Raw genomic sequence first — 12,187 nt, 5'->3', positions numbered from 1 at the left:
TTATCATTTAAAAATCTAATTAAGTTTTAAGAAAACACATACTTGCAACCAAACGAAGAAAATATAAGCCCTTGAGGTATCTATTTTGTTGCTAATGCTTATACAGAGTAGTGCTTTTTCTCCCCAGCTCTTTGGAGGAGCTAAAATTGACAACTGGAGAGCTGCCACTGAGGACTTTCTCTGACTATTAAAAGAAACTGGCTTAGTCCAGGGCCCTCAGAACTCAGTTTTCCAATGCTCTCTGCTCCCAGTGACTTCCTGTTCATCTAATCCCCCAGGGATTCCCAGCTCCGTCTTTTTCTTAGCCAAGGTTCACCAGCTGCCCCAGGCCTCCGAGGTGTGTGTGGCCATGAAAGCCTTCCCTGCTGGGCAGAGATGGGAGAGGGAAGGAAATGGCAACCCGGGGCTGCAACGTGACCCTGTCTTACGTAAGGGTGTTAGCTTAAATTTGAAGGGTGAAATGACCAGTTTTGGCAGGGTGAAAAGGCAAGCTATGCAGCTTCACAGCTGGTCAGTTATAAAAGAAACAGCAAGCTCACACCTCCAATGACAAGTGGACTTGAACTTCTTTTGAATTAAGGCACAAACTTGAAACAAAGCAGAGTCGTAGACTCTTGGTGGACGACACCATAACATCTTCTCTATCCACCATCTGCCGCTTTTCTCTCCTTTATGGCATCCCTCTAAAGTGTTTAGAAGCTAGCTGCTCAGGCATCCACATGTTAGCATCTCACTCTTCACTCTAGGCAGCCCAGTCCATTTCTGGACAGAGTCTACTCTTTGACAGCCTCTTTCTCTGACCCTTAAATATCTCTTCATTACATTGATTAGAAAATCATCTTTCTGTAACTTCTACCCTCTCAATAACCAAGTGTTAGACTGGAAAAGTATGCAGTTTGGAATGACAGGCCTTAGTCTGAGTCTCTGTTCTGCTGCTGACGCACCATGTGACCTTCAACCTCATCTCCTGGAGGCTTAATTTTCCCTTCTGTAAATTGGGCTGTTCACATCACTTTCAATGGTCATTTTGAGACTGAGTGAACTGGTAAGTGGTAAAATTCATTTAGTACCACACCTGGCAGAAGAAGGTGCTTAATCGATGTTAGTTCCCTCCTTCCCTGTGTCCCTCCAGTGCTCACCCTCAGCTGTACAAAGAGATCCTGGCTGTGACTAAGTTGAAGACTTCTATTGTCTCCTCGCTGAGTGTTCTCATCTCCAGAGTAAATACATTCAGGCTAAGTCCACAAATGTACCTTGATCTTCTTGTGTACTTACTCTCTACTTTGCTGTAGGAGAGATTTTGCTCTGTCACTGAACCCCAAATTATTACAAAGTGGGGGGAAAATATATTTCCCTAACCCCCAAGACCCACCCCATCCCCAAGAGCTGGGATTCCACACTCAGACTCCTTCCAGGGTTTGAAGTTGAGTGTTCAGATGATGGGGTCCGCCTGCAGAAATAGAAGTGTCTCTCATCCTTTTCACTAGTCATCAGGCTTTCTCTTTAGGAAATATTACACATTTTACCAACCCAAGGGGACAGGCCCAGTTAGATAAAAGCCTGCCAGCTCTGGCTGTGTCTATCGACAGCTTGATTGGCACTGAGGAATCTGTGGTTTCCCCCAGACATACATACAAGGCACCAGGATGGAACAGCTGCTCTGTGCCTTGGCAGGGGTTGAGGTCCTTGGTCTTGTGGATGAGTTTTGTTTTTTTTTTTTTTAATTAATGACCTTGTTCAATGTGGAATATTAGAAGTTTTTTGTTTGTTTTTAACCCAGTCCAACATGCCAGCACCCCAAGGGATTTGGGGATATTAAACATTCCTCCTCAGCTTCAAGATGACAGTTGATAAATGTAACCATAAGATACTGAAAAGAACAAAAGACATGAGGGGAAATGCAAGCCCTGGGGAGATTAATAAATCCTGAGGAGAAGGAGTGAGTGTGGTCAAACTGTGGAGCACCAGCGAGGCCCATTACTTGATCTCTTGCAGAAATCCAGGAGAGGCAAGCAGGATGCCTATAATTCTGTTAACTGTGATTCCTAGTCCTTAAATGCTCTCAGATGCATGTAACAGGGTATTTATATTCCCTCAGCAAATGAAGCATTGTTTGAAAATTGTGAACAATGGTTGAGTTTGGAAAGACAGCGTAGTCTAAACACTAGCATTGTCAACGTCCTTTGCACTCACTCCCTAAGGAAGCCTCACTGCCCAGCATGTGCTGTGGTTCTCCATCTGTGTCACCCTGAGCCCTCATGTTCCATGGAGGTTCTTCTGGGGCAGCCAGCTGGGAGCAGGTAGTCAGACTTCCAGGCCCCTCCACCTGCTTCTGTGAGAGCGGCTGTTCCGCTCTTTCCTGCTGTGTATATTGAGAACCACAGAAGGTTTTGTTTGGGTTCTTCTGCTCCAGAAAAGAAACTTGAAAATCAATGGTGCCATGGTGTTTGCATCCTTTTACAAGTTGCTTCATTCACTCAGTGGTATGTTTTTGAAATATAACCATGTTAACATATGTAGATGGAGTTCAATCAAGAACTTGTAGAATAAACCACAATATGTTCATTCCCCTGCTGATAGATATTTAGGTGGTTCCCCATTTTTTACCATCTCAATTAATGCATCAGTGGAGGGCATTTTCAACACAGGCAATGGGCGGTGCCCATTAAGCTGGACAAGAAGGGAAGGACAGCAGGAGGGTTGGATGGCTAGTGAGAATGTCAGGGGGCGGTGGAGTAGATGTGCATGGAGGCAATAGATCTGGGGCCCCCCAAGAGCCAAAATGGGTCTGTGAGTTGGAGGATCCAGTGGTAACACAGAGTGGGCGATGATGAGGTCTGGAGTGTGGCCCGGGGACTGGGCACCTGAGAGTAAGGAGGAAAGTAAGTTTGTCAGAAACCTGAGAGGCCAAGGTGTTGGCTAGGTCGTTTGCTGGACATTTCCGTGTGGTCCTTCAGCTACACTCTGCATCCTTCTCAGCCCTGCTCTGTGCCCCAGAGGCTGAACTTTAATTACCATCTCAGTGCCCTTTCCCTCAGACTGAGAGATACACAGCCTGGACCAGGGAAGACATGGAGACAGAGTATCCATTCCTCCACCCCCTCCCCTCAAGGTCCCTGCAAGTAGGCCGTGTCTCTACTGAAACCCACTGCTCATTTCCCTACAATTCTTCTTTCTGGTTATAGCAAATGCCCCAAGTACCTTGTCTTGGGAGCCAGCGTGCTCATCTTGGGTTTCCTCCATGCCAGGGATCATTTTATTGACCTCTTTTCCTCTATTAACCTGTTTACATGTGCCATCTCTTTCCTGCCTGATTGAGTACAGGCCAATCTCATGCATACTGAAATCTTGGGAAATGATGACAAGAGTAAGGGTAGATAGGAAGTCAGTTAGCTGGGTGCAAAAACCTAGTGAGGGGCAGTGTCTGTAAATCTGCATAAAATACAAACTATCCTACATTTTTGTAGTTCACATATGAGCTCCTTTAAAACTAAAATTCCTGCCTAATTTTTGGGGGGGATTCCTAGTGTTAGCACAATATCTGGCATGTAGAAAGCATTTAAAAATGAAAATAAGTTGAATAGGACTGAATTAAATTAAATGGAATTAAATTGAATTTTACTGAATAAATGAGATGCTAATTTTGCACATTTTAGACATCCTGGGTGTTCCCCCATCAAACCCCCTTCCCTCTAGCGTATGGTTTGTAAAAGCTTCATGAACATCAAATAAATTACATTAGGGATTGAGTTTCTGAAGTGAATAATGAATAATAAATATTTGCTTATGTTAGCATTTCATGTAGAAAAATGTTTAAGTCATGAAAATTTTGTGATAAATTCAGATCCCTTTAAGCTTTCAGTACCCACTTTCTTTTTTTATTTTTTGAGACAGAGTCTTGCTTTGTCACCCAAGCTGGAGTGCAGTATACGATCACGGCTCACTGCAGTCTTGATCTCCCAGGATCAAGTGATCTTCCCACCTCAGCGTCCTGCGTAGCTGGGACTACAGGTGTATGCCACCACCCCTGGCTAATTTTTTTTATTTTTTAGTACAGACAGGGTCTCACTATGTTGCCCAGGCTAGTCTCAAACTCCTGAGCTCAAGTGATCCTCCTGCCTCGGCCTCCCAAGGTGCTGAGATTATAGGCATGAGCCAGCATGCCCAGCCTGACTCACTTTCTTGATATTGTGTGTATTTTGCTCTTGGAAAACTTTGCTTTCTGTCTCCATGGCAAAAAAACAACTTACAGTGTTTTCAGAACATGTAATTATTGATTTGAAAATAATTTTGTTAGACACATATCTATTAACATTTTCTTGAATTTATAATATTGAATAGGAAGAAACAAAATATAAAATCTTTCTTGTTTTGGTTTTAATCTAAAATACTGTATGTCTTTGCATCATATGAGTTAAAGCTTTTCTGGCATTACACAGTGATTGTTCTCTCCAAATAACAGATCGTAGAGATAGTAGGGGAAAAGCAAAGTAAACATGGCTCAATTTGCATTTGGTATTTTTTCGGAGGGTGTGGGTATTTCCTCTTTTTTCCTTTCTCCAAACACTACACAAGCAATAATTTGACTCTATCCCTGTGGCTGCTATTGTCTATATACACATGAAGTTGAATTTCATAGTGCCCGTTATTTGGAAAACATTTAAGTCAGAGCTTAAGATTGGGCCTTTCATGCCAAATCAAGGACAGTGGCTAATTTGGGGTTGCCAAAATCACATATTCAATTCTTTATATTCTATAATAAGAAAAGTCGTTTTAAAGCAAAGGATATTGTTGGCACTTATGAATAAGAAATTCTGACTATTCTAATGCAGCAATAAAAATTATTACCTGCAATCTTATTTTGGAGTAGCCCCATCATAAAAAGTCCAGAGCTAGTAGCTTAGCGGATTTTACCATGTGACAAGTAAGGTGACAGTCTAGAGTCAAAGATTCTATCTCCGCCCTGATTATAGTCTCAGAAATGCATTCGGCTGGTCATAAGAGGAGGAAGTACTGCATGGTCCAGACTAGAATGCTCAACTGGGATGACTTGATCTCCTGTGCCAGCTGCCATGGATGAATCACAGCTCCTGAGGACTGAATTGGGGTTCCCTGAGGAGTGTGCTGGCATCAATTAGTGATGTCTCCCACCACTGGCTAGGGTGGGGGGAATGGCAGCACTCAGGACATGATAGAGATAGCAGAATTTGAAGTTAGAGGATCAGGGTCAGACTCTTATCTCTATCTCTTATTAGCTGTGAGATATCATAATCACCCATTCAGCAATCTTAGTTTTCTCATGTATAAAATGAAGATAACAATTATCAAGAAAATTAAAATTGGTATCACAAAAAAGAATTAAAGTGCAGCTTACATCTTATGAATTGCTAGTGTGTTTTGCCTATCCCAATCTAGTGTTTTCCTTTTTTATCTTTTTGTGTGTATGTGTGTGTGACAGGGTCTTGCTCTGTCACCCAGGCTGAAGTGCAGTGGCATAATCATAACTCATTGCAGCCTCAACCTCCCGGGCTCAAAGCAATTCGCCCGCTTTAGCCCTCCCGAGTAGCTGGGACTGCAGGCATATGCCACCATGCCCGGCTAATTTTTGTATTTGTTGTAGAGACAGGGTTTCACCATGTTGCCCAGGCTCATCTTGAACTCCTGAGCTCTAGCAGTCTCCAGCCTCAGTCCCCCAAATTGCTGGGAGTACAGTTGTGAGCCACCATGCCTGGCCTACTCATGGCATTTTAGTATTCTGTCACTCTTTTGGCAATTAATTGTGAACTACCTACCTACTGACTCACATTAGTGTATTATCTTACTTCACCATATTTTATTTTTTGTACTGCCCACACTTTCTAGCCCATGCCTCTCCTATAGTAGGCGATCCTAAGTATGAATGAATGTAAACATGTTACTAATAGTATTTTAAAACTCCAAATGCTGACAGGGAGTTGAGTAGTTACTTTTTATTTGAAAGCATGTATTTTGCATGTTATTTGAAAGGACTATTGTGATTTTATGTTCATAGGATCATAGTTTTTTGTTTGTTGTTTAAAAACTTTTATTTTTTGAGACAGAGTCTCTGTCACCCAGGCTGGAGTGCAGTGGTGCAATCTCGGCTCACTGCAACCTCCATCTCCCAGGTTCAAGCTGTTCTCGTGCCTCAGCCTTCCAAATAGCTGGGACTATAGGCGTGTACCACCATACCTGGCTAATTTTTATATTTTTAGTAGAGATAAGGTTTCACCATGTTGGCCAGGCTGGTCTTGAACTCCTGACCTCAAGTGATCCACCTGCCTTGGCCTCCCAAAGTGCTGGGATTACAGACATGAGCCACCGCGCCTGGGCAAAAACATTTTAGTGGACTTTATTTTCAAGGAACTGAGCTGCTTTCTGTGCTTGGGCAGCTCCCCTGAGCAAGTTTGTAGAGGGTGCAGGCAAATGGGCTTGGTGGCACAGGCACAAAGGAGGGGTCTGTATATCTGTGGGGAGACTGCTGACACCCACCGGTAGGTCCCACTTTTGGGGCTGGCTGGTAGGCAGGGCACTGGGCTTGCCCACTGTTTCTGCACAGCATCGACACCTTCTATTCATCTCTTTACTTCTTGTAACTCCCCCTTCCTTTGCTGACACTGGACTCAAAGGATCATAGACGTTTAATGATTTGCTTAGTGACAGGCCCTGGCCATAGCATTGAGCCATCTGGATTCATTGTCCAGTGTTCCCTCCACTACTCAGACCTTTTAAAATCCAGCTTTCCTGCGAGTTGATTTCACTTCCACATAAATCATTTCTTCTAGCTTGCTGGAAAGTTCCTTGGCTTTCTGCTTATCTTTGCAAGGACAGTTAATTCCCTGCTGCTGCTGCCAAGTATGTAAACAACATGTTTCTTCTTCTGTGGTGACAGGCACATCTCATCATCCTGAGTAGAAGCCCCTCTCAAGTGGAGGCAGCAGACTCGGCACACGTCGTCGCCCACGCTGCTGTCGCTTCAGGGAGACACGAGCACCATGGTGAGAAGAATCCTTTTCTCTTCCTCTCTCACAGGCACCTGGGTCTATAAACGAGCTGCCTTCTAGATGGGTTAACAGGTGGACAGAGCCGCGACACAGGCCCGCCACAGAGCCTTCCTTGTTTTATCTGATCATCTGCCCCTATGCTACTCTGCTGCTTTCCTCGGAGTCCTTTGGTTTCTCTCCCCTTCTAGCCTTCTTCTAGTCTGTTATTCTTAAATACAGCTAATCTCTATCCAAATGTTAGCTGTTAAGAGCCCCAGAGCATCTGTACTGGGCTTACGGGAAATCTGCTCTGCTTTCAAAGGTGATCTATTTTTAAAGATTGTTGTGGCAACAGCTCTGGCCTCTGGGCCAGCCGGCCTCCAGGCACTGTCAGGGCTGAACTTTCCATCAGGATGAACTTACACGGCTTCAGGATTCCAAAAGGAAGTTGCCATTTATGGCTTTTTCTTATGTTTTTTCTTATCCCCGCATAATAGGTAGAGCATCAAGCTTCAGGAATTATTTAATCCACGTACAGAGCATACAGAGCATACAATGTGCCTCCATTGACAGAAAACACATAGTACTAATGATTTTTTTTTTTGGTCATAATATTCAGAAATAGAGTACAATTCATAAAGAAGACCTAGGGGTGTATTCCAAGATATCAGATAAAAATAATTACATACTGAATAAAATGAGGTCCACTGTGCTCAAAAGCATAAAATCAATATCTGGAAGGCATGGGGTTGATTCAGGAAGCAGAAGTCAGGCTAAAATGAGGCCAGCACATGGGAGAAGGTGAAGGGAAAGCTTCAATGAGCAGCCTGGTCCGAAAAGATCCATGGGCCAGGCAGGGAGCTTCAGTCCACAGAGGAACTGATGAAGGGGGCATTGGCATTTATCCATCTGTCCATCACACCTTGCAGATCTCTCATTCTGGCCTGCTAGAGCTTGAAGCACCTTTTTAGATCTGGAGGAGCCTGTGTAAGGATGGAGAGAGGAGACAGGTGACCTTTCTTGTCCCTGCTCCCTAGAACATTCCACACTAACCATCAGGTTTGCTTGTTGGTGCCTAAAATTCATGTAATAGGAGGAAAGTACTTTCTATTCCATACCTATTAATAAAACACTTAAAATACATGTTTGATGGAAACTCCTAGAATAGCAAGTCACAAATCTAAATGTCTACAGGAACCAAGCAAGCAATGTGAGTGAAGCAGGTGGTTATCAGAAACCAGCAGCAGCAGCAAGCATAGTTATAAATGGCAGCTAACTGATGGCTGTAGTATGAGAGAGACGAAACAGAGTGGTGAGGATTGTGGCAAACTAAAACCCATACCTGCTACTTAAGCTCCAGCCCCTGGCAGCCATGTGGAAGGGAGGCTTATATTGGCAGAGCTCCTTTTTTAAAAGAAGGTAGAAATTTGGAGTTTTATTGGAGAATCTTCAATTTTTTTTAAATTATTTTTTATTTTTTTAGAGACAGGGTCTCACTCTGTCACCCAGGCTGGAGTGCAGTGGCGCAATTATAGCCCACTGCAGCCTCAGACTCCTGGGCTCAAGTGGTCTTCCTGCCTCAGCCTCCGAAGTAGGTGGGACTACAGGCACACACTGCTTGCACCTAGCTAATTTAAAAAATTCTTTTTTAGAGACAGAGTCTTGCCAAGGATGGTCTTGAACTCCTGGCCCTAGGCTACCCTCCCATCTTGGCTTCCCAAAACTCTGGGATAACAGGCATGAGCCACCACAGACCCAGCCCAATTTTTAACTGATGGTAACTAACTGAAATATGTTTAAGGCTCTGAGAAAGTCAAAACAAGTGTGAAGGCTGGATCCGTGACTTTTGACCTGGAAAGCAAGTGACAGGTTGCTGTCAGATCTTTCCTGTTTTCCTTGGGGGCGTAAACTGGCAGAGTAAGGGGAGGTGGGTCCATTCCTGAATGAATACCAAACCAAACAGAGAGGAGACTAAGGCCAAAAGACCATCTTTTTGCCTAGAGGGATTCTGGTTTCCAGCACTTTACCCAGTGCTCAGTGTACTCACTGCAGGTATGAATTGAGTGGGACCTAGTGAATCTGTGCCCTAGAATGCTATTGTCCCATAGCTGTGAAGTTAGGCCACTCTGCTTTGCATGACTTTTGGAATCAGAGGCAATCCAATTTTAGTTATATATTTTTAAAAAGTTTTCCAGTCTAAATATAGCACTCTATTGCCTTCTCTTAAATTGAAAATGATAATAATACCTACTTGATACAGATGATAAATGTGTGATAATTAAATGACCTCATACAGTTATAATATTAATAGCTACTGCTTATATACGGCATACCAGCAATGGTTCTCACCACACTACATTTATTAATTCAGAAATCCTTGCAACTCAATGAGATAGGTACATTTATCCCCATTTGTTGGATGGAGAAGTTGAGGCACCCAGAGATTAGGTAATTTTTACAAGGGCCCATAACCAGTGAGTGGTGAAGATATGAACCCAGGCAGCCAACCACCCCAGAGGCTCTTTATGCCATGTCATGTTATAGGGTCTGGCACTTCACATGTCTCCTCCCACCTTAGGCCCACCAAAAAAATCTGTGGGCAGACAAGGGACACAGGAAGAATGAAGGCAGCCCAGAGAAAAGGGTATGGAGTGCCAATGGGAAGGCCTGGGGCCCAGGAGCATGCGGAGAATCTCAGCTCCAACCTGCAGCAGCTGAGGGCATTCGGTGACATGCACTCAGAAAGCCCACTTGCCAGTCAGAATTGAAATATGTGAGGAGCCACTTTGGGAGGCCAAGATGGGTGGATCACATGAGGTCAGGAGTTCGAGACCAGCCTGGCCAGCATGATGAAACCCCGTCTCTACTGAAAATACAAAAATTAGCCGTGTGTGATGGCGCACGCCTGTAGTCCCAGCTACTTGGGAGGCTGAGGCATGAGAGTCACTTGAACCTGGGAGGCAAAGGTTACAGTGAGCCAAGATTGTGCCACTGCACTCCAGCCTGGGCAACACAGCAATACTCTGTCTCCAAAAAAAAAAAAAAAAAATGTGAGAAACATAAAGTAGATGGGTAAGAAGACAACTTCTCCCAGGCACAAGGAGTTGGGAATGATAGTTTTACAAATTGGGAAAGGGGGTGACTTCTGCATTAGGCCTGAAGGATTGGTTGCTTGAAGCAGAAGCAAAAGATGACTGAGAGGCCGGGCCCAGTGGCTCACACCTGTAATCCCAGCACTTTGGGAGGCCGAGGTGGGTGGATCACGAGGTCAAGAGATAGAGACCATCAAACCATCCTGGCCAACATGGTGAAACCCCATCTCTACTAAACATACAAAAATTTAGCTGGGTGTTGTGTTGCGCACCTGTAGTCCCAGCTACTCGGGAGGCTGAGGCATGAGAATCACTTGAACCCTGGAGGCAGAAGTTGCCGTGAGCCGAGATTGTACCACTGCACTCCAGCCTGGCGACAGAGCGAGACTCAGTCTCAAAAAAAAAAAAAAAAAAAAAAAAAAAAGACAGAGAGACTCAGGAGCAAGCAAGAATCATCATAGTGACAGTAACAACCATAGCAGCAGCACTTGGGCACCTCTTGTATGCAGGTGCTGGTACTTCCACAGACACGCTCATTGAATCCTTTTAACAACCCTCGGAGGCAGGACAGGACCTCCCATTTTACAGATGAGTTCATACTGCCACCTCTTCGTACCAGAAAGTACCATGAATCTGAAGGACCTACTGTCTCTACTCATTGTTCTACCCCAAAAGGACCAAGTCCCCATCAGTCTGTATGGTGCTCCTAGGCAGGCCCTTGTCAGATTCAGCACCTATCAACCAGAAGACACTTGAACTGTTTATCACCCTGATGCTATTAGGAAAAAAGCTTACTGAGGCCTTAAAGGTGAGTCAATGCTAAGTGAAGAGCCAGAGCAGAGAAGCAGTGGGCTAGAAATAAATGCTGAGTGTCCTGCAGCACCGTGAAGTCTTGGAACAGGTGCAAAAAGGAGCACAAACCTTTGCCCCTAAGGCCTCAAACGAATCACCTAAATGGGCACATCAGGAACAATAAAAGCAAGAAGAACCCTCAAACTATTCCTACCCCATGAACATAGTTTAAAAACTGCTGCCGTTGAAATCCTTGTGCCCACAGTGGCAGATGTGGGAAAGGCTGGAAAAGAGCTCCCCAGGCCAGCACGTGTTGCACGTGTGGGGAATCAGCTTCCCTCTAGAAGCAGAAATGCAACAGGCACCACCCAGCTAGGGGCTGCAGCAGGAGCACAGGTGGGTACATTCCCAGTGTCTTTTATGTCACCTCTCTGCTCTCCCCTCACGTGGCCAATGCCCCCACAGCAGGAATGAAAGAAATCTACTGCGGCCTAGGTTTCTCCAGGCCTCTGCTGCCTCCACCAGGGAGAAATAAGAGAGGGCAATTTGCAGCTTATCTTTGTGTAACAACTAAGGGGCAACTAAATCCCTCACAGCTCTCAAGAGCACAGGACTTTCTGACCTGGACGTTGGTCACTTCTAATTCGGAAGTCCTGGCTGGATCCCAGGAGCAAATCTGCACATTCCACCCAGCACCAAGGGGGAATCTTAGCTCTGCTCTCCTGTGCTTAAACCTGCTTGTACAGGGTACAAAGACTTTTGGGGGGTTGGTTTTGGTTTTGATTTTTGAAGAAAATAATTATTAATGAGAAAAATTTCTCCTTTGAGGATTCTCTGTAGCCTGCCTGCTTGCGTGCGAAATGCCCATTGAAGGCATTGCCCTCTAACAAAACGCCACTGGCCAAGAAGCAAGTGTTTCAGTCTCGACGCACAAGCTGATCCCTTTGCTCTGTGCCTTCCCTGTATTCCTTATGCAGACAAAACTGCCCAAGAAGTCACGAAGGCTTGTGATTGCACAAAGATTCCCAATTCAGGCTCCTGGAATGTCACTAACCTGAGCCCGGCCAGCTTCCCAGAGCAGCATAGACAAACTTGGTATTCACAGCTTTCCCAGCCCTGCTAAGTGTTCAGGGCATTGGCTTTGTGTTTATAACTCATCTCCTAAAGGATATTAAAATGAAATGGTTCAAAGCCAAGAACATTTCAGCCTTTGAGAGAGCAGAGCCTGCTGAGTGCAGGCGGCCTTGTTTGGAAGTAGCCCCATCTGCGGCCTGGGCTCTTGCAGGCCGGGGAGTTCTGCAG

General features: G+C 44.8%; 1 protein-coding gene across 39 annotated transcripts in view; it reads left to right on the top strand.

The window, feature by feature from the left end:
• TTC23 (tetratricopeptide repeat domain 23) overlaps positions 1 to 12,187 on the top strand; it is a 114,947-nt gene that overhangs the window by 69,142 nt on the left and 33,618 nt on the right. For all 39 annotated transcript variants that reach the window (XM_055364082.2, XM_055364080.2, XM_063698866.1 and 36 more), the window contains one exon: positions 6,911 to 7,016. In XM_055364082.2, the coding sequence (XP_055220057.1) occupies positions 6,911 to 7,016 (106 nt within the window). The remainder of the gene's footprint in view (positions 1 to 6,910; positions 7,017 to 12,187) is intronic.

The sequence above is a fragment of the Gorilla gorilla genome, chromosome 16 (genome assembly GCF_029281585.2).
Source record: "Gorilla gorilla gorilla isolate KB3781 chromosome 16, NHGRI_mGorGor1-v2.1_pri, whole genome shotgun sequence".
Taxonomy (NCBI): domain Eukaryota; kingdom Metazoa; phylum Chordata; class Mammalia; order Primates; family Hominidae; genus Gorilla; species Gorilla gorilla.
Note: the sequence above shows the minus strand (reverse complement) of the source record. Positions and strands in the feature narration are given on the sequence as shown.